The sequence below is a fragment of the Triplophysa dalaica genome, chromosome 20 (assembly GCF_015846415.1).
Source record: "Triplophysa dalaica isolate WHDGS20190420 chromosome 20, ASM1584641v1, whole genome shotgun sequence".
NCBI classification, from domain to species: domain Eukaryota; kingdom Metazoa; phylum Chordata; class Actinopteri; order Cypriniformes; family Nemacheilidae; genus Triplophysa; species Triplophysa dalaica.
Genome location: NC_079561.1, coordinates 2,379,773 through 2,402,002, shown reverse-complemented (window position 1 = coordinate 2,402,002; position 22,230 = coordinate 2,379,773). Strand labels below are relative to the sequence as shown.

Genomic DNA, 22,230 nt, shown 5'->3' with positions numbered 1-22,230 from the left:
ATTTTTATTCCGTGTTCACAACAACATGTACGTAGATGCTAATTAAAACATAATTTAGTATCGAGAACTTCATTTAGCGGCACATGGAAACGCACATCCGCCTTAAAGTTTTTATTTGATTGACTTTCGAAATTTGTCAATTTGATTGACATAAGGGTGAATACATGATGATAGAAATTTGATTTTTGGGGGGATAACGATCCCTTTAAATTACGTTGAAACCCCTCTTACAAAGTTTTTTGGCCAAATTGTTTTTAACCTTCAGGATGGGGCATGTTGACTCATGTAATCATGATAGGTTGAGTGTTAAAACACCGTATTTGTTTGGAAATTGCATATTACAAAATCAGTTGGCCACAACAAAAGTTTGATATTGTATAGTATTGCACTTTAAAATTGCTTAATTGCTTAAACCCATTAAATATCCTAAAATAGACTATTTAACAAGAAGTTCCTGTTTCGACCTCTTACCTCATAAATTGTGACAGCATGCAATTGGGTCAACGTGTGTTAAATTAACTGTATCTTTTTTCCTGAGCAATAACGGTGGAAAGCAACACAGGGACCCCCATCCTTCTCGCCCCTATATTGTGAAAACATTTCACACACAGGAGCAAAAGAATATAGCATTATTTTGTAATGAAACTTATAACGTGCGTTCCTAGTTAATCCCATTTAAAAGAAAAAGCTTTTCAGTCTCATTACTTTTTACTGAATTGACTGCAAGCACACTACAGTAAAAGATATTTAGACAACCACTAGATGTTTGTATATCTTTAAAGCTTTACTGCACATGTGGAAAGAGCTAGGGATTCCTTGCATTGTAGAATTTCACCGCAAACTCTTGTCCTGCTGATTCAGCTGAAGACAGTTTTCCTTGGAAGGGTTTTCCTTCCTCCAGCAGCTTCCTGTCCTGTAAACCTTACCGTGGCTGAACGGACAAGTCATTTTAGTCTGCGTTTATGAGACTGAGGTAAAACCAAAAATAGAGCACATTGTTCTTTGCGGTACGTCCGAGCTATGCACTTTCTAGTGAATTAGGTTCATAGTATTTTTTCCAAATTCATTTATATAAAAATATTGAACAAAGTCTTTTTTCATAGACCCTTGTTTTGATGGTTAAATCTAAGATGAGGGGGCATCAAATGCTACTATAGTTAGAAATATGCCCTTTTAAAATCACTTTATCCCTCTCCTGTGTGCACTGATCAAATGCTTTTATTAAAATGTTAAAAAATAATATATAGAGATATATACACAAATATAAAAATTTAGCGGTCCTGGGAGGTCTGGGATCCTTAAGAGGCATTAGGGTCCCCAAAGAAAAACAATCTCAAATCTGAATCTCAAATATATTAAATGGTAGTATATTTATTATTGTCTTACAATAGTTTCTATTAAAAACTAGTTTTTAATCATCTTTAAGATTATTTAGGTCGTTTTTGGTTCCCTCTAAAAAAAAATCTCTTGGCTATGGACCCCTAACAAAGTCCGAAATAAACCGGAAGAAGAAGGTGGGAACTGACAAACATTGAACAACTTTTAATAAAATAAACCAACCACAAAATGAAAGTAAAGTGCCAAAAGCTCCCTCACGGTCGACTGCCGCCAACACAAACATGATAAAACTTAGGCCTGGTTCTCTCTCGTCCTTCACCGCTGTCGCTCCTCCTTTTTTGCATCCGAAGCTCCTCCGTGAGAGATGCGAGACTGGTGCAAATGCAGCTGACACTCATTATCACTTGCGTCACCGGCCTCGCGCCGTTGCCTCACAGCCCTCGTCCCGCTCTGTTTGTCACAGCAGACGTGATTCAATTTGAGCACTGTAGATATATTGTTATAAATATACTGTATAGTTAGATGATGACTTCTTTCTTTATTTATTGTGTTATATGATGTATTCATACATCACTGCATTGTGAGATCTATTAGTTGAAGTTCCTGAACTCCTTGTTAACAATATCTAACACCGTAGTTGTTTCAAGACACAATGTTCACATGTGACTCAGAAAAAAATACCATCTTGCAGACAAAAAAAAACACACCCTGAACCACAGACACACCTTACACACATACACACAAACACCAAACACAAACAAATAAACTATTGTACCACACCTTAAACCTGCACTCCCACACAACCACACGAAAAACACACAAAAAATTATTTTTATTGCCCTACTGATGAAGACTTCAAATGTCTTATCTCACACACGCAGAAACAATCCTCTGAGGATGGATGCTGTGTAGGGCCTTAGGGGAAATCCATTGTGTGACGCGATCTTATTCACTTTTATTATATAATATCTCCACACTCAGAGGTATGTAAAATGGCATTGAGGTTACCAGACAGGTGGGTAATAAAGAACAGGTGCAAAGCCTTCGATCTAGATAAGACCCTGCCCGTTCCCCCATGAAAACACACACACACATGCACTTATACACATACAGTACGTCACAAAAGTGAGTACACCCCTCACATTTTTGTAAGTATTTTATTATATCTTTTTATGTTACAACGCTGAAGAAATGAAACTTTGTAAAGTAGTGAGTGCACAACTTGTATAAAAGTGTATAATTGCAGAATAACTCAACACACAGCCATTAATGTCTAAACCGCTGGCATCAAAAGAGAGTATACACCCCTAAGTGAAAATATCAAAATTTGGCCTTATTAGCCATTTTCCCATCCTGGTGTCATGCGTTAGTGTTACAAGGTCTCAGGTGTGGATGGGGAGCAGGTGTGTCACTCCCTCATTGGAAGTTCAACATGACACCACGTGGCAAAGAACTCTCTGATGATCTGAAAAAATAATTGTTTCTCTACATAAAGATGGCCTAGGCTATAAGAAGATTGCCAAGAGCCTGAAACTGAGCTGCAGCATGGTGGCCAAGACCATAGAGCGGTTTAACAGGACAGGTTCCACCCAGAACAGGCCTCGCCGTGGTCAACCAAAGAAGTTGAGTCCACGTGCAATGCTCAGCGTCATATCCAGAGGTTGTCTTTGGGAAATAGACGTACAGTATGAGTGCTGCCAGCATTGCTGCAGAGGTTGAAGGGGTGGGGGGTCAGGCTCCCTGCATGGCAAATTGGTCTGCATGCCTAAAATCCCAGAAGGAAGCCTCTTGATGATGATGTGCAAGAAAGCCTGCAAACAGTTTGGATTACTGGAACCATGTCCTGTGGTCTGATGAGACCAAGATAAACGTATTTGATTCAGATGGTGTCAAGCGTGTGTGGTGGCAACCAGGTGAGGAGTACAAAGACAAGTGTCATGGTCTGGGGCTGCATGAGTGCTAGGAGCTACAGAACCATGAATGCCAACATGTACTGTGACATACTGAAGCAGTGCATGGTCCTCTCGCTTCGGAGACTGGACCTAAGAGCAGTATTCCAACATCCTAACGACCCCAAACACACCTCCATGATGACCACTGCCTTGCTAAAGAATCTGAGGGTAAAGACCTAATCCCTATTGAGCATCTGTGGGGCCTCCTCGAATGGAAGGTGGAGGAGCGCAAGGTTTTTAACATCCACCAGCTCCGTGAAGTTTGCCATGGAGGAGTGGAAGAAGACGTAAAATAACAGTGTCGGAAAATAATGGCAGCCACACAAAATATTGAAACGTTGGGCCAAATTTGGACATTTTCATTTAGGGGATTACTCACTTTTGTTGCCAGTGGTATAGACTTTAATGGCTGTGTGTTGAGTTATTTTAAGGGGTTGTACAAGCTGTGCACACCCTACTTTACATTATAGCAAGGTGTCATTCCTTCAGTGTTGTCACATGAAAAGATGCAATAAAATATTTACAAAAATGTGAGGGGTGAACTCACTTCTGTGAGGTACAGCACGTACTCGAACTGACACGCTTTCATGCAAAGGGGCATTTGCTGTGATGCAAACATTGGACGTCTGGGTGCTTTAAGTGCTTACACAACAGGAAGTGAGACCATGATAAAGAAACACAGGCAGGTTGCGGAAGGGGGAATGCATCCCATAAACAATTGCTATTGTGATATTGCCAACAACGGCCACGTTAAACAACGGCCTGTTGTTTAAAATGAACTAATATTAATTTCATACCCCAAGGCCAGAAGCGTATTTTACATTTAACAATCGAAACCATTTAGGGCCAAAATTACAAAACACCATCAAACGGCCCATTTACATCTTTTGACATTTTTACGAAAAATCGAAATAACTAGAACTCTAAAGCTGACAAAACGAAGGGTTGGTCTTTGTGCAATTGAATAAAAAACACTTCCTCCAGACCGAACTGCACACCCACTTCCAGCACAAAACCTGCATCTCATTTCCAATAACCAGATAAGAATCTGTTGTGTGAACAGGCACGTTTAAAAGTGCTTTGAGATCTGTACACACTGAAACATGTTACGTGTAATAACAGCACGTTCCTAAACATACATAAAACCAGAGGCAAAAAGTCTATTTTCACCAAACAAGTCTTCAATTCTCTTGTGTGATGTAAAGGCCTCAGTAGTGGCACCCTTATGAACCCACACAAACAAGCATGTGTACATGCACACAAGAAAGGCAGAAAACAACAAGAAGAAAGGCCCGGGTAGAAAAGAAGGATGTAAGAGTAGTGCTATGTGACCCTTCTTGCAGAACCAGATTGGGATATGCGTGAATCACGGCAGGCTCGGCTCTGCCCCCTCACCCTCCCAGCACACCCAGGACCTCTCCCCTGGGATCCGGGATCAGTCTAGGCACGCCAGCGCGCACGGCACAACCCGGACCTGCACGACAAACCTGTTCCGTCACCCTTTTCCTTTATTCATGTTAATAATATCTCAGAGAGAAGAAAGACGTGTGGGTTGGATGAAGGAAGCACAAATGCATGGCATGGGTGTGCTGTGCATTTTTGGGAAGAATTATTCTTGGGGAAAAGGCTGCGCTAGTGTTTTTGTTGGCGAGCAGGTGCATGGGAGAGTTGACGAAAAGTGCTTTTACATTTGGCAGATGCTTTCATCTGAAATTTGGTCAAAGATAAGATATACAGATAACTTCTGGATAATAGAACATGTCAATAGTTAATCTGATGAACTACACCTTTGGTTACTCTGCTGGTTCTAGGAAAATCTCTAGCATTGTTTGTTTGGTTTATAATATACAAATGTATTTTTTTTTGTGACTTTAAAGCCCATATTTGTCCGCATACTCTATGGGGTAGCAACTTTATATGTCTCAGCCTGTCTAACTATAAGATCAAAAAGCTGACTTTAAGACAAGAGAGTATTAGTGCTGTCAAATTACTGAAGCTGATTAAATGTGTTTAATCGATTTAAAAATAAATGTTTGTCTTCTTTTAATATATGTGTGCGATGTGTAGAACTATATGTATATATAAATGCACAAACACACATGTGTATATGAACTCAAACATTTATTTGGTCAATCGATTTGACAGCACTAAAAAACATATATAATAACCAACAAAGGAAATAATAAGTTATTGTATCCTATTCGCATTAAAAGATGTAAATAAAAATGACCAGGGTTTTATTCCAAATGCTATACCAAACCCTTTGTACTTAAACCTATGTACTATGCACTATGTACTACTTACTTAAATGGTCCATTAAGACCGAAGGAAGATATGAAAGATTGTGTCAAAATAAGCTGACGTGACACAGTGAGATGTCAATCTTTCCCTATTAATGTCAGTCCTCTCTGTCCCAGAAACTGAATGGTATTACTTTCCTCCTTTGAGATCCTTCCAAATCAACCCTTCACCAATCCAGTGTTCTAGTGCCAGATGTCTGTCAACATACAGGAACAAAAAAATCTACAAGCAATTATTCAGGGCAAAAGCCAAACAATTATTTTATGAACCACCTACACATCCCATTTGCCACAAAACAAGGACACCTTGAAATTTTACCACAAGGTGATTGACTGATGAAAATTGTGGAGACGGCATGAGTCTTTACACAACACTTCAGCAAAACCTTGTCAATACCTTGTCAGATCATGTGGAAAAAAACAACATTCATAAATCCGGTTTCTGTGACATCCAAGCCTTCAAGCAGGAATGTAAATGAATTAAAGGGAAAATGATGAGCGTTACTCAATACACGATTCTAATCTACACAGAAGCTCATCTGAAGCCCCCTTCAAGGAAAAGTAGCAAAAAATCACTAAAGGTGATATTATACCAGTCAAAACATATCCCTTCAGTCCAAAATGCAGAAAAAGAAACACAAAGATGTAAAAACTGTGTAAACTGGAGATCGATGAGGGAGTTTTTAATTGTGTGCCTGAGAATAAGCATGTTTGGCTTGTGTGAGGGTTCACAAATATTTGCACACTGTAACATTTTATTCAAACAGTGAAATGCAATGATCTTTAAAGATAGATATCAGGTGCATTCTCAGGTTTGTGACACAAGTCTTGTTTAGTTTAAAAAAAAAAAAAAAATTAATCTGTCTTTATTTACTACAGTAGTAGGAAAGAAAATGTGTTCTGTTGAACACAAAAGAAGATATTTTGAGGAATGTAGGATTGCAAACAGTTCTGCTGCATTTATTGCATTTGTCATTTTTCCTACTATGGAAGTCAATGGTGGTCAAAAACTGTTTGGTTCCAAGAGTTTTTCAAATATTATCTGTGTTCATCAGGAAAAATAAATGTATATTTGGAACAACTCGAGGGTAAGTAAATGATAACAGAATTTTCATACTTAGGTGAACTGACCCTTAAACAAAAATATTTTAGGTTTAATTTATGTAAAGCTCCATTTGCATTTGTGGCATGACTTTCACAAAACTCATTTCGACTAACCTTGATTTATTATCATAATTATTATTTCTTACGTTGTTCAAAACCTGTATATGAGTCTTTTTTCTGTGGAACACAAAAGCATATTTTGAGAAATATCTAAATGTTTTTTTGCCCATACAACGGAAGCCAATAGGGTTCAATGTTGTTTGGTTACGGACAAAATTCATCATAAGAAAAGAAATCATACAGGTTTGGAATGACATGAGGGTGAGTAAACGATGAAAGAATTTTCATTTTGAGTGAACTAACCCTGAGGGATACAGATACTTTGGAAGTGAAACAAAGCTTATGGGTACGTGTTTTGTAGCGTGATGTAGTGTCTGGGTAATACCTCACCTTTTTTGCTAAAACAACATTCTGCACTCTTAATATATGTGAACAAATAACAAATGATTGTGTAAACAGAAATAAATAGATGCATCTTCCATTTGTGTTGTTTATACTTAACACAGACAATCTCCAGTTCTACACTAATGTTAAATATGAACTCAGATTTTTTTTTTATTTTGATATCTAAATGAAACTTTTACATTCACTGTGCCTCAGGCCCGGTCTGGCCATCGGGAGAACGGGACGATTCCCGGTCAACTGATTTTGCCGTACTTTCGCACTAAAATAACATGCTCTTGACATTTGTCAGTAAAAGCACATAATAAAAGACTCACATAAAGATAGCTTGACATTGGGCATTCAATATTTGTTTTCTTATTATAAAACCTAAAGATTTAATGAATCTTTACTTTAAGATAAAAAAAATCTTGAAACTTTCTCAAGCCTAACTGTATTTATTTTGCTCATAAACAAAACATTTGCATTGTGTGATGATTACAAAGCATTCTACATTTAATTAAAAATAGATTTGTGGTTTGTGGACTGGATGAGTGTGGTATATCGTGGCCTGAATTTTTTACCCACTCCGGCCCTGCTGTGCCTCCAATCCACTTTTTTACAGTTTCTTATTCTATAAGGGGGTCATACAGATAATAACCCTTCACTTGACCTGAAAAGAACGGTATGGGCAAACATTTGTAAAAAAAAAAAATTCAGAGACACATGCTGGATAACTACCTGTTAGCAAATACCCCCACGTGTAGAGCACTATACCATTATATCATCCTCAGCAGCCCTTTCAGGACCCCCAAAACCCCGGAGAAGGTCAGGGCTGTTCTCGTGGGAAAGTGCTGGACCGATACTCCCTCAGTCGGGACACGGAGCAGGAATCCCGTCAGGCCTGTTTCCACTTTCTCCCTGTTCTCAAGAGTTCCGATCCCAGCATGTCCCAGCTCGTCTTGGGGAAAACTTGCAGAACGGGAAAAATGTCTTATTGTAAGCTGTCAGTGACCCATTTAACTCGGGATCTTGACATAAATGTAGTACACCGGAAGGGCTGGGAATAATTACATATTATTTTGGTTTGTGTTTAATGCACAATTATTTAAATTATACATTATTTTTGGATCTTTAATCTGACATAAAAATGGTTTAAAATACCAACTGAGAAAGAACACAAATACACACAAATAAAACAGGATTTAGATTTAATTTAATCCTAACAAGGAACATTGAACAGCCAATCAATAGTTACTTAACATTATTCAAAGTTTTTACAAAGCAACTATAACTAAATATTTACAACATTTGGATACTCAAATTTTGGAGATGTTGCTAAAATTTAATGGATTTATAGGCGTTCAGTCAGTCGTAGAATCACATCTCTGTAAGGGTCACACCATCTGATGAAGGTTTTCTTGTTCAATACATAAACCTCACTTGATTATTGCAGTCATTGCAAACACATAAAGAAATTAAAATTGTCGGTGCAGCATCAACTAAACCACTGTTCCGAGGTTTAACTTACATTTTAAACATAATCTTAAACAATGTTTGGTCTAAAGGCATAAACCTAATTGTTTGAAATAAGCTTTCATCAACATTTTAGATTTAGTTTTTTTGTGTTTTAGATGGACGACTTAGATGAAATAATGAAGGAAAAACATTCAAGAAGAGCCCAACATAGATGGGATGTCTTGAATATATCAAGCTGGGTTTAGAATAGGTGACTATTGTTAAAATAGTTTATATTGTTTACATTAAGTATGTTTGTTTTTTGTATAGTAGGCCTATTTACTTTTCAGCAAAAAACGTAAAATTCTTTACAGTACAAATAAAGCTGATGTCAAATGTGTCGAGATAATATAACATAACTTAATACGGGCCTTTATCATGTCAACATGACAGGTTCAAATTCTCCCAAAACACAGAACAGGTTTTGAGCCATCCTGATGTGCATGGATAAGCCCAGCCTCCTCCTCCTCTTCCCCTCCTCCACTTCTTCTTTCCTCTAAATTCCAGAGATAGAGGAAAGTGGAGGCAAACAGGACAGACTGGATCTGACTGACATATACTGTTTTACCAGAAGAGAAAGAGCATTCTCCATCGCAACATACAGTAAGAGGTTAATCCTTTGCCTAGAGCTTTGGCAAGCAGCTATTAGTTTCATTTAATGAAGTCACTTTTCCCAAAAGTTGTATAATGGGCAGGTTTTGCATCTTGTATTATGAGCGCTTATAAACCGCAGATTCATTGCTGTAAAGCATTATGTATACAGTTTAAGATTTAATAAATATTAACTACATTTGCACAGTCAAGCTCATGGGCATCTAACTAAACAGAAGAGCTGATGGCAAACCTTTAATGTCAACATGAAAACAAAAGTTTTTAAGTTTGTTTATCTATTCTATTTATTTAAAGTGGCAATCTGTAACTTTCGCCATTCTTGTTTCAAACAAACATTTCAGGTTATTTTACGTAAATATCCTTACATGTTTTAAAAAAAACTAAATAAAACCCGACAAATTCAAATTACACCCTGGACCACAAAACCATTCATGAGAAAAATCCCAGTTTTTGAAAATCGAAAAAATGTCAGGAAACACGCTCATAGACTTTGTTTTCTGCTGCCCGCTCTTTGGGAATGACCCATTACAATTGACCCATTAGAATTTCCACTTTCGGGTTCATCTACCCCCCACAATGTCATTACAGTGGTAAAACAACAGACAGTGTTGAAACATACCAGTTTCTTCTTATCAATGGCCTGCTACTGCACCTCTGATGGATAATATTTTTCAATATTTTGATTTTTTTGCATCCTTGGATTCCAAATTTGTTGTATCTCAGCTAAGTATCATACCGTATCCTAACCTATGACCTATCCTAACAAACCAAAAATCAATGGAAAGCTTGATGTGATGAACACATCTACCCGACTAGTTTTGTGATCCAGGGACACAAATCATTGTTATAAGCTTATGAATTCATTATGAATCGTGGTATGATATACAAACAGTTTTGGACACTGATTGTTCATGTACTTGCTCAATAACTGTATATTTATCCAAAAAATTGATTACAGCGTTAAAATATATAGAATATTAGTAGTTTCTTAGTAGCCATAACTACATGTTCCTGAATATTGTAATGTTACCATTACCACATGATCATTATACTTTATTGTAAAATTTTCCTGTGAAGAAAACGGCAGCTGTATGGGGGCCAAAAAATGTCAAATACATTTTTGTTAAGATACCTTACAAACCGGTTTCACAGACGTGGCTTAAGACTAGTCCCAGACTAAAATGAATGTGTGACCTGTCTAGACCGAATATAACTTGGTCAAAAATATCTTAAAATATATCAGTGCCATTGTTTTGTGTCAAGATGCACACTCTTCTAAGATATTTTTATAAAAGCGACACAAATATCTCAATCTAACTAAGGCATGGTCCTTGCGTAAACTAAGCCGTGTCTATGAAACCGGGCCTAAATGTTTTTCATACACCCAACTTCTAAATGTTTGTATATTTATGAAATGTGAATTTTGTAAAAAAAATCTGTAAAATTCTGCAAAATTTCTTTATAGTTGCCTAATTATTTTATAGTGTTGGGACAAAAACTGTCACAAATTTAATTTTGCTCTACAAATTCTATACTCTGGGTTCTTTTGATCTATTCTAAAGTTGCAAGTGTGTTACTTTGACACTTCATTACAATTTTTAGAATGATCATAAACATCTTTTGAACAGCAATACCTCGCCTCAGCATTCTATCCATTACGATGTAAACCCCCCACCTCTCAAAAAAACACATGAAAATGTCTTGATAGACTTCTAGACACGCCTCGACACGGGTCTCCTTATTTGCATGAAATTTCCAAGTCAAATGAAATAATCTGCCTGACTTCAGGCCAGGGGTCTCAGGAGCCAGGTTCTCCTGCACCCAAGTCTGCCATCTCAACCTTCCACATATACGTACATCAAACTGTCCCTAAAACAAATACACACATTACATATACAAAAACATGCAACACAGAGTCAACTTCAAAAACATTTGAAAACACTGTACCATTAGTTAATAGAAAAACATAACTATAAAAGATTAACTACATGAATGGAAACCACAGAAACCATTAACTAGGCCCTGCACTTTCAATCAGACAGCAGATTTGTGGTTTATTTTTGTGGTGTGATAATTTGCGTTTTGTGTTTGATATATTTGGATCGTTAGGGGTTTTTGGTCAGAATTAGTTTAAATGAATGTTTAAAAGGCAAACGTTCACAGGTTTGCACAAAAGATGAAGATTGATTGAAAGGTTAACAGGAAGTTCAATAGAAAGCAACACTTACAAGTGAATTCTGGGGAAAGATGTAAGAACACGACATCGCAAGCACCCATCAGACCACTTTAAGCGTGGGTAAGACACAGACATGACTCCACATGTGTGAAATGCACATCTTGCGTATGTTCCCGTCACTGCCCTCACAAAGCATGCATGCTTACACTTCCTCTCAGTCAGTGTGACCCCCACACATGAGTACACAACTGGCAGACACATGACCACCTCCTTGACACGCCCTCAGTCGGGTCCCTCATTTGCATATGTATTTGCAAGTCAAATAAGATCGTGTATTCCCCGTGTCTGTCCAGGGGAAGAGGTCTCCAAGTTTATGTTTCACCAACATGTGCAAGCACACACATTCCAGACCGTGTACTTATGAGTCCAACACAAATTCTAGGCATGATACACATGCAAAGTGTTCCTGGTAATTGTTCACGACATGTTGGAAATCTCCAGGGACGCTCTCCGGGAGGCACGGAGTCTGAAACTGAAAAAAACGTCTTGATGGGTGGTAAATCCAAAAAAGGTTATGAGTTTTCGTTTGAACACATAATGAGATACAAATTTGATTACATTTGAATCTGATTACTAATGACTTGAAATAGTGCACAATTTTAAATACTTGTTCTTTTTTTTTACACAAAACATTTCCTTGATTTCATTTTGTAAATCGTTTGTGGGTTTTAATTTCAATATATGATGCCACATCTAACCTGTATCATACACCCCAGAGTCCCGAATGCACCCTGCCCATCATGTTCTTTATAGTAACTCTCCGGTCAGCCCTGTTAATACACGGTGAGTCAGTCTGTACTCAAAGCAAAAGAGCTCATTGTTTGTGACCTAATATTTGAGTTTAATTAAATCCCAAAAAATACAATAATTAAAGCAGACAGCTGAAAAGCAGACAAACTAGCTCGACTCAACCTACAGGTCCAGCTTATTGAAACACCTTTCTTCCACGCATCATCCTCATTATTGTGGGGAAATCAACATTTGTACACATAGCAGCTGACCCATGACATTTGGTGGAGCGCTAACATACAAAAGTCTCTCTCTCACACACACATTAGTAATGTTTATCATTGCAATAAGAGCAGGTGAGAGACAGGTGCGCTTTGCTCCGTTTATGGGGGCTAATAAAAAATACATGAGATTGTGAAAAGCACCAAGAATTTAAAGACATATCCACGTAAAGCGTGCATTAGGAATTTTAAGTTATTCAGTCATCATTAACTCATCATTTAGTCACAGTTGCTTCAAAACTGTATAGATTTTGATGCTCTGAACACAAAAAATATGTATTTGAAAGAATGTTTGTAATCAGTGAACATTTCTGGGGTACAATTGAGTAGGAAAAAATTTACTATGGTAGTCAATGGTGCCCCAGATCTTTGTAGGTTCACACATTCATTCTACAGCAGATGAGTCAATGAAATTGAGAAAGATGGAGAGCAGGAAGAAGAAAGAGAGATGGAGGGAGAGTGTGTGTGTGTGTGAGAGAGAGAGAGAGAGAGAGAGAGAGAGAGAGAGAGAGACGGGGCAGTGAACGATTAACCCTTTCTTTCCCAGAATCATTGGCTTACTCATTTAAAAACTCAAATGACTCTCACTGGGAAAGTACCAACCCTGAGCCAGAAAGGAGGTTGTACAAGCACACACAAACACACACACACACACAAACACACACAGAGAAACAAGAAAAACAGTACATATGTGTATATTGTGAAACTTAAAATATATTTTAATGACAAGGAAATATATTATAACATAGGTGCAGCTAGAGAAACGACCTCTCTTTTAAAACTTAGCTGCTTTGCTCTTTACAACCTACATATGTAGTTGTCAAAGCAGCATTCTAACGGTCGCGCAAAGTGACCGTTTTGGAAAACTCTACCACACAGACACACGTTGCATGGAAAAAACGTACAATTGATTTTATGAGTTGGACGTTAACACAAAGAAAGTGATAAGACTATCCATTTCAAACAATTATACGCATTATTATATCTCAACAGTTAATTTGTTTCCATACATATCAGCATTCAACAAATGTGAGATTTCTCTCGCCTTGTCCACAGTTGTGAGTGTATTTAATTTGCCGAGCATCGTGCAATGCATTCTGGGATTGCCATCTCAACAAAGGATACCCACGACGAATTTCCATTATTATGACAAGCACAAAGTCAAGCCTTTTAGCATTTCATTGTATAATCCATTGTTTGTAGCACATAGTCCAGTCAATCCTAGACACACACGGCAAACAACACGCACGGTTAGAAGAATTTGGGTACGCGCACACTCCATAGGCTACTTGACCCTGCCGGTGACTTCGTATACGTCACACGCACAGTAAACAACGTATGACAGCAGGCGGTAAAAGCAAACACACCCTAGGCTAAAAAATGCTGTCTCTTTAAGGTTTGGGGATATAGTGCAAATGCAGATGTGTCCATAGAAGTCGCAATGGGCCTCGAGGGGCTTAGTGTTGGGTGTAAACAGTTCCTGTGTACCATGCACACATAAAAACAGATTACGGCCAATACGTTTGAACACGTAAGTTCCGCCACCTGCTAAAACGTGCGTAGTCTTAGCTCTTTAGTTTGAAAGAGGCAAAAAAATTATGACCTTATGTCAACTTGAGGCTATATATATGTTATTTTCTGCTGGTCAACTACTATAGAGTGGATAATATAAAACGTGTTTGGGTCTCAGTTCTTAATTCGACAACACAAAACATCTTTAGTGGAGCACACAGACACCCAAACACAAAAATGATATGCACAAACCCACCCACAAGGAATTGTACTCCCAGGTACATAGGTAAATGTTTAAAAAATTGAACAAAGACCCTGTCAGGTGACCAAGTTAAAAGCCAATCACATTGCAGTGTTCCTTTAAATCTTTGGTTCAATTTTGCATTGCAAATGAGTTCATACAAGTATGCAAATATAAACCAACTCGTGAACTTTCAGGACCTCACCCGCTTTTATTTTTCCACTCTTATCACATCTTTGCACTGTAGCTTTTGGTCTTTCCCTGCAAAGCGGCCTTGTGAGATATCAGTGATGTATCAGTTTCTGCAGTTTTACTGCGAATCATCCCAGCGATACTTATAGCTTAAGCGCCCTCTAGTGGTTAATTTACTCATTTTGGTCAGGCTCGTTAACCTTTAGGGACAGATGTCAGTCATCACCACAATGTGACAAATATGGTTAAAAACATAAGTCTTATGCAGGTGAGAGTTTAAAATACAATGCCTTAGGAGACGAACAACACAGCATCACTTGTTCACGTGGTAGAGAAACGAAAGAGGATCTAAATAAATTTGCAGATAAATTAAGTAAACATGCACATCTACTTCCTGCAGTTTTAATATTTGGGTAACATATTAGGCAACATCAAAAGTAAATTAAGTACAGCATAAAAACGCCCCCTCGTCATCGCCCAAACTCATGCTATTGGTCGAGGCTGACAGATACCCCCTTCCATGCATTCTGATATTGAGATATTTACATGTGCAGTATTAAAAATAGACTGGAAAAACACTATCATTATCTCACTTAACTCTTTTGTAAACCTCAGAAACAAACAAACATTTGCATTACGGAAAGGTGGGGGCATTTAATGTTCTCCATTAGAGCAGGTGCATTTCCAAAGATAAACAAAAATAGAAACCATATGCCAGATTTAGCAGTGGTGTTGAGACTACAGTACAACATTCCACTCTTCACGCCCTCCTATCAGACAAACATCATGACGCGTCTGTCAGAAGCAAAGGATCAATCAGATTTTCGGCGTGTAACCATTTCCTGTCTCGGTAGACCAGCATATCCTCTCCATGATAACCTTTAGTGATTGGAAGGATGTGGGTTACAGACACAACAAACAGATGCAACACATTGCAATTATTCCATCAAACGAGCATCCACCCACACGAGCGCTGGGCCAGACAACAACAGCGTAAACATCACGGTAAATAAAGGCTGTTGGGTCAGCGTCAAATGTGCTTAACACTGCAAATGCACATAGCTTTTATAAAAAAAGCAATTCATGATCAGTCTGTTTTAAACCCTACATTCAATCAATGCTCGGATTATTCCGTCAATTAAGCATGTTTAAATATATACAGTTTCACGTTAGATAGACATATAGGGAAAATGAAAGCGAGATGGTCAAGGCTGATTCATGTAGACAAGTTTTTTGTAAAGCTTAGCCTTTGTTTATTGCTTTTGACAGCGAGACTTCATTAGCACTTTGTTGAAGATGAAACAGCAGAACAGGTATCATCGATCTAATCTTCCAACTGTTCCACAAACAGTTATTCAGATAACCTTTGTTAGTTGAACCAAGCTTCGTAAAATTATCAGTATATAAAAACACAAAAAGCGCAGCTGTATTGCATAGATCAGTACCAGGTGACTGACAGAAGCTGAATTGTGGCAGGCTTATGACATCATGAGTGCTGTCATTCTGTATCGCTGCTCATAATCACAACGCTGCTACTAACCATCAACAATCACAATTAACATGTATAAATCCTTTGTTCAGAATATTTACAAATAAAAAAGCACATAAAATGTACAATCCCTGCATAAAAATGCTCTAAAAGGTGCACAGTGTTCTCCGATAGATGCCCAGATTTAGACAGTAGATCTTTGAAAGGGAGAAATTAAAGAAAAAAAAACAAGGGGAAGAGAGAACACAGAAAGATCCCTTTGTAACAGCAGTCCGTAAAACAAGTGTGTTCCAGGTCAACTTTGAGGTCAAGGGTCAAAGGTGAATGCGTCCCTGGCTGCGTCTGGTGTGATTGAAGATCTGTAAACCAACACAATAGAGAAGTCACAACAGCTCACAATATCAAACAACATTTCCAACTAAACTGCATGGCGAAGTTTGCACAAATCTGACTACAGAGCATTTTCTAAACAGCCAGCGAGGGAAGAAAACATCTGGCAAGCATAAAGGCTGCACAGGAAACTGTGGTGAAATGTTGCCCCCTGCTGGTCTACTGTGGTATTATCAATTGTATGGACAATCATGATTTCCCTAATGTTACAAACAAGGAACCAATCTGTTGATTTTTTTCACTCCCTCTTATCAATTCAAAATTGTATGACTGTCCTTTACAGAATGGATATTTTGAAGAATGTTTTGTGTCCATACAATAGATATGAATGGGTACCACAATTGCTCCGTTACCAACATTCTCCAAATAAAATTTCTTCTTTTGTGTTCTGCAGAAGAAAGAAATTCATGCAGGTTTGAAGTGACCAGAAAGCGAATACATGATGACAGAATTTGGGTGAATTATCACTTTAACAGTCTGATATATTTACTGACGTCAAAAGCACACTTTCATTTATATACACTTTTAAATTGAAGTCCATTCCGGCGATCGGTGCTGTTTATGTGTTTAAGACAAAAGCCTAATCCATCTCTTTTTATTACTGTCAACAGTAAAGGAAGAAGGCACCTACTCGGGGTGTGTCCGGACTGCCGAATGGAGAGAGTTCAGTGGACCGGTTCTCTTTGCCGAACGAATCGTCTCTCTGTCTGTATGCAAACTTTCGTTTCAATGCCTCAGCGATGAGAGTCGCTGGGTCAGACGCGCATGTTATGCCTTTACTTCTCCGTCTTCTTACTGGTGTTCCACCTGGAGACCTAAAAACCCAGAATAACATTAAAATTAACCTAAGATTTTTAGCATTGAGTTTCGGAATGGCAACAATAAAGTTACAGATCTGCAGTGTCGGTTCCACTCCTACAGTGTTTTACCATTAAAAAACTTTAATGAAATTAAACAAGCAATTGACCGTAATGATGTTTCAAGTATAAGCATACCTCTCCACAGTACGGAGTTTGACCTGATTCAGGTCCCTCAGCACCTCCAACATTGAGGGCAGCACGGCCGATGCTGAATCCACGGAGGGCCCCATCTGTTCGGCCATTTCTTGCTTCGCTGCTTGTCTCTGTCGGATGACCTCTGTCACAGACACCTCCCTGGAGTTACCCACAGACAGAGGAGGAAGTGGAGGTGGTGGAGGAGGAGGACACATCGGAGTGGAAGTGAGGATGGGAGTCCGTAGAGGCGTAGAGCATGGGGTGCTGAGATCAGCTGAAAGAGGGGCGGGGCCTGAGACAGATGGGTGATAGATATACAGAATTATTAACAGTGTACAATCAGATCTCTGGGAATTGGGTCTTTGGTTTTGCAACAACCTGCCGGTTATATTACTGCCAGACTCAGAACAAACGGTACCTGCTGGAGCTGTGACTATCATTGCGATTTGTGCCCGTAGTCTCTGTAGTTCCCCCTCCAGAGCGGAGATCTTCTGCAGGGCCTCTGGCTGGGCGCCGCGCCCCAGCACCCTGCCTCCTCTCTCAGCATGTACAGACACTGGCAATGACCGTTCAGATCTGACTGAAGGAATCTCAAAATCTTGCTGTTTGCAGTATTTCTTAAGTGGGGCAGCATTCCTGCATAAACATGGTACGTAAATCCACAAAAGTCCATTATATCTATGTTCTAATGCACAGCACTTGAAAACTGGATAAAGTTAACTGGATCAGAATCAAACCAGAGATATCATCAAATCAAAGTGTTATTACATCGTTCACATTTCTAGACAAACAAAGGCTGATGTAAGCTATTAATAAACTTAAAAGACAATTTTATTCGAAGAGCTTCTAACATCTGACTACCTGAATTTAGTATGGCTCGCCCCTTCATCCTCCATCAGCCAAAGCACATCGGCGAAGGTGGGAATAGCTGGAGTGTCTACTGAAACATCAATATGGCCGTGTCTATTGAATGTCTGGAGAGGAATCTGAAAGAGTCAGAAGTCATTAAGATGCACTTAGTTTTGAGACTTTTAAGTGCTTCCATCCATTTAAATTTAAAGCCATGTGAATACATTCATGTGATGGATACAAATGTATAAATTACTGTTACAAAATTGGCATAATAGTCTTCAATACTTGTATCCGACATAGGGTTCAACAGCACATAGAGTAAACAAAAGTGCCTTCTTACTTTTTATGAAGAAATAAAGAACGATTTCAGTGACATAAAGTGTGACCCTGGATCACAAAACCAGCTTTAAGTAGCATGGAAACATTTTTAGTTAAAGTCAAAAATACATTGTTTGGGTCAAAATTATCGATTTTTCTTTTATGCCAAAAATCATTAGGATATTAAGTAAAGATCATGTTCCGTGAAGATATTTTGTAAATTCAATATACTAAATATATCAAAACTTTATTTTTGTGAGTGGATGGCCAGTAACAGGGCCTCTTATTGACAACTTCAAAGGCAATTTTCTCAATATTTTGATTATTTTGCGCTCTCAGATTCCAGACTATTAAACTGCTATATCTCCGCCAGATATGATCATATCATAACAACTTATACGTCAATAGAAAGCTTAATTATTCTGCTTTCAAATTATGTAAAAATCTAAATTTCGAAAAATCAATCCATAAAACTGCTCTATAAATTAATAATTGATAAATTGATAATGTTAAGGTTTGTAATCCATAATAAAATGCAACATAGAAGTACTTTCACTAGAGGTTTCAGACTTTTTGATCACACTTTCATGCACAATCATAGAATAGCAAATACTGTGGCTGATTTACATTAAAAATACACTTTGTTCACCTGAAAGCCCAGACGGGGGTAAGGAGAGAGAGGGAGGTTCGTCCCAATCATACGGACTAGGCTGCGGTACTGTCCACACAGGGTACTGTCCCATACAGGAACCAGCTGCATAGGATGCATTAGAAAAATCATTGTAAAGACCATCTTAATGAAACATTTGTGCTAATAACAATGATTGCACATGCAAATAATTTCAACACATGTTACCATGTCACCCTGCACTCCAAAGTATTCCAGCACACATCTGAGCAGATCAACGATGTCCTCCAGCAGAGACATAATCCACATCTGCTGACAGACCAACCAACACACACACTGCAGCAAACTCTCGTCACGTGACCTAAGAGAGCAAATCATGTGCATTGAATTTTTAAAAGGCTACAAAAGCGGTATACGGTTACATTTATAACATTTAAATAACAGTTATATGACATTTGCGGCAACAAATGTCACTTATGATCTGCTATAAATATGTTTCCGTATTACAAAATCAGATGCTAGTAACGGTCCTACCATTGAGTACATCAATCACGTATTTCATCAATATAACGTTACACGATCGAAAAAAGTATTCTATTAAGTAACACACCAAAGTTTAATAGTTATAAAATCCGGTTTATATTTATAAATAAGATAAAAATCCGCTTCACCTTCCGCAACACGTTCTCTCTGCAGGTACACTCAAATAAAGCTCTTTGAGTGAGGATGTTTCTGATTGGCCGAGAGAAAGGCACGGGAGCCCGCAGCCAATCATCTTCAGGAGTTTAGAATCGTCGTAAAACAACGTCGACCAATCAATTCGTTTGAGGGTAAGCGGTAACATTTGAGTGTTCGCTGGAAAGGGCGATTATAGAGGTGGGTTTGTTTAATGATTTAAATAAAATATTCCACGATTAAAGATAAAACTGCACGTTTTGGTATCGACAATGAGTGTTTAGAGAATTATAGTCGGTTCTTCGACAACTGTAATGTCGTAAGTTGCCCATAAACGGACACTAGAGTCAAAGGATGAGCTATCATGCTAACGTTTCTGTATGAGGAACTCTGTAAGGAGCTCGCGGTGGTTCGATGTCAACAGATTTCTATAATTAATATTTTTTTCTGTTAAATGTAGTTCGATAGCTATGTTTGAGGTTGTATATTAGTAATACTGCAATGCAGTTTGGTTTACGTCTTATTTTATAATATGTTATTTATAAATGACCAGATAAGCAAAAATGGGTCATGTAACAGTTTTTAAAGTGTATCTGTTATTTTTCATCATTCTTCGTTCTTTTATCTAACCACAAAGATGATGGACGCCTTGTCAGTAGTCACGCAGCTGCGGGACTTGGCATCAGAACCACAAAATCGGGAGGCGATTGTTCAGGACCAGGGCTGCCTTCCTGGACTAGTGCTGTTCCTGGACCACCAAGACCCTCAAGTGCTTTTTGCCACCCTTCAGGTGCACAGACCTGATTTTTAGTGTACATTTTTATGTATCTGATAGAGGGATGTGATGGTAAACCCATATGTTACTAAAATAATCAAATCTATTGTTTCTGCAGACGCTGAGGTACCTGGCCGAATCACCCCGAAACATCAACACTATGAAAAATGAGCTTGGCATGATGGTGAGCCTGGAGACACTGATGGAGAGGTATGTAAATCAAAAGGTTGTTTATTCTAGATCTTGTTCTCAGTTGTTACATTCCATTCATTTTTTCCATTTGTTTATGAAGGACTTGTCTACCAACTGAAATCACAGACATCGCAAAAGAGGTGCATGACGTGTTGACTGCTAGACCACAGAGACCGGCTTTTCAGACTCCGAATCAACCGACGAAGACAAACAAACCACAGTTTTTCATCAACAGCTCCAACAAGAAAGCAAAATCGGTTACACTGCATATACAAGGCTTAGATGGTGTGGTAGGTGCCACGTGACGCTTTTACGTTACATTCGTTAATAATACAGGATCCATCAAACGTTTGTAATAAGTTCTGGTTTTCTCATGGTAAAAAATGTGGTGATGTTGACAGGATCAGAGAGGTATGTGTGAAGAGGCACTTTTAAAAGTAAAAGGTGTCATCAGCTTCACGTTCCAGATGGCTTTGAAGAGATGCACCGTACGCATCCGTGCTGATCTGTCCACTGAGGTACGCGCAGCTCCTGAGTGATATATTCTGCTTTCTGTAAGGAGAGTCTGATCATAAAAATACTCAAATGTAATGTCTAATAACCAAATGTTCTTTTGTCCAGAGTCTGGCCACTGCCATTGCTTCCACAAAGGTGCTTTCAGCTCAGCAGGTGGTGAAAAATGAAAGCGGTGAAGAGGTGGGTGTCAATGTTGGTAAATGGGTCGAGTTTGTACATAAATGAGTAAAAATTATGTTTCACATCTCAACTCTTTTGTCCTGAAACAGTTTTGATGTTTCATAAAATGTATTGCTGTGTACAGGTTCTCATCCCACTTAGCACTTCTGACACAAAGGTAGAAGAAAATCACCACCTGCCTGATTACCTGCCAGAGGAGGAGAGTCCGGAGAAAGATTTGGACCGCGCCATATCTCGTACTGGCGCTAAACAGGACCCTGGTGGAAGCTGGCTCAACACAGCAGCTAGTTTCCTTACTAAAACCTTCTACTGGTAATGTCTGTTTTTGTAATAATAACAGTTTGGACCTCAACTGTTTAAAGAAAGAACATCTTGAGAACTTATCAGAACTTGAAGCACAGAGGAATTACTATACGGTTCATGTGAACATGCTACCTTTTACCAAAAGCATGCTTCCACATGCAAGCTGTATACAACTGTGTATTAAAAGCTGTTCATTGTTGTACATTTTTATTTGTTAACCAAAATTGATCTTTCACTTCTTCCCTCTCAGTGATTTGTCTGTTTCTGTGTTGTCTGTATTTCCTTTCCACTTCTGTAAATATTTTGATGTTTTAAGTGGAAAATATTGAAAACAAAAGAAAACACATTTGATGCTATGATCTGTGGGAAATAAATAAAAAGTTGTACAGATCCTTGATGTATTTCTTAATTTTGTAATTCAAGTATTTCTATATGCATTTTAAAAAAGAAATAGGTGACTT

The 22,230-nt window shown here is 38.3% G+C and overlaps 2 protein-coding genes across 2 annotated transcripts; one reads left to right on the top strand and one right to left on the bottom strand.

The window, feature by feature from the left end:
- Positions 1-15,043: 15,043 nt before the first annotated feature.
- mtfr2 (mitochondrial fission regulator 2) lies at positions 15,044-19,848 on the bottom strand. Its single transcript, XM_056732670.1, has 8 exons — positions 19,800-19,848; positions 19,357-19,489; positions 19,150-19,254; positions 18,192-18,316; positions 17,749-17,966; positions 17,331-17,622; positions 16,967-17,150; positions 15,044-16,304 (listed from the first exon to the last, which is right to left on the bottom strand). Exons 2-8 carry the CDS (start codon positions 19,435-19,437, stop codon positions 16,260-16,262), a joined length of 1,050 nt encoding a protein of 349 aa, XP_056588648.1. The 5' UTR covers positions 19,438-19,489; positions 19,800-19,848; the 3' UTR covers positions 15,044-16,259.
- Positions 19,849-19,930: 82 nt separating this feature from the next.
- armc1l (armadillo repeat containing 1, like) lies at positions 19,931-22,137 on the top strand. The gene is made up of 7 exons (XM_056732674.1): positions 19,931-20,004; positions 20,441-20,593; positions 20,697-20,788; positions 20,871-21,060; positions 21,172-21,288; positions 21,392-21,466; positions 21,591-22,137. The coding sequence occupies exons 2-7, from the start codon at positions 20,441-20,443 to the stop codon at positions 21,780-21,782; spliced, it is 819 nt and encodes a 272-aa protein (XP_056588652.1). The 5' UTR covers positions 19,931-20,004; the 3' UTR covers positions 21,783-22,137.
- Positions 22,138-22,230: the final 93 nt, after the last annotated feature.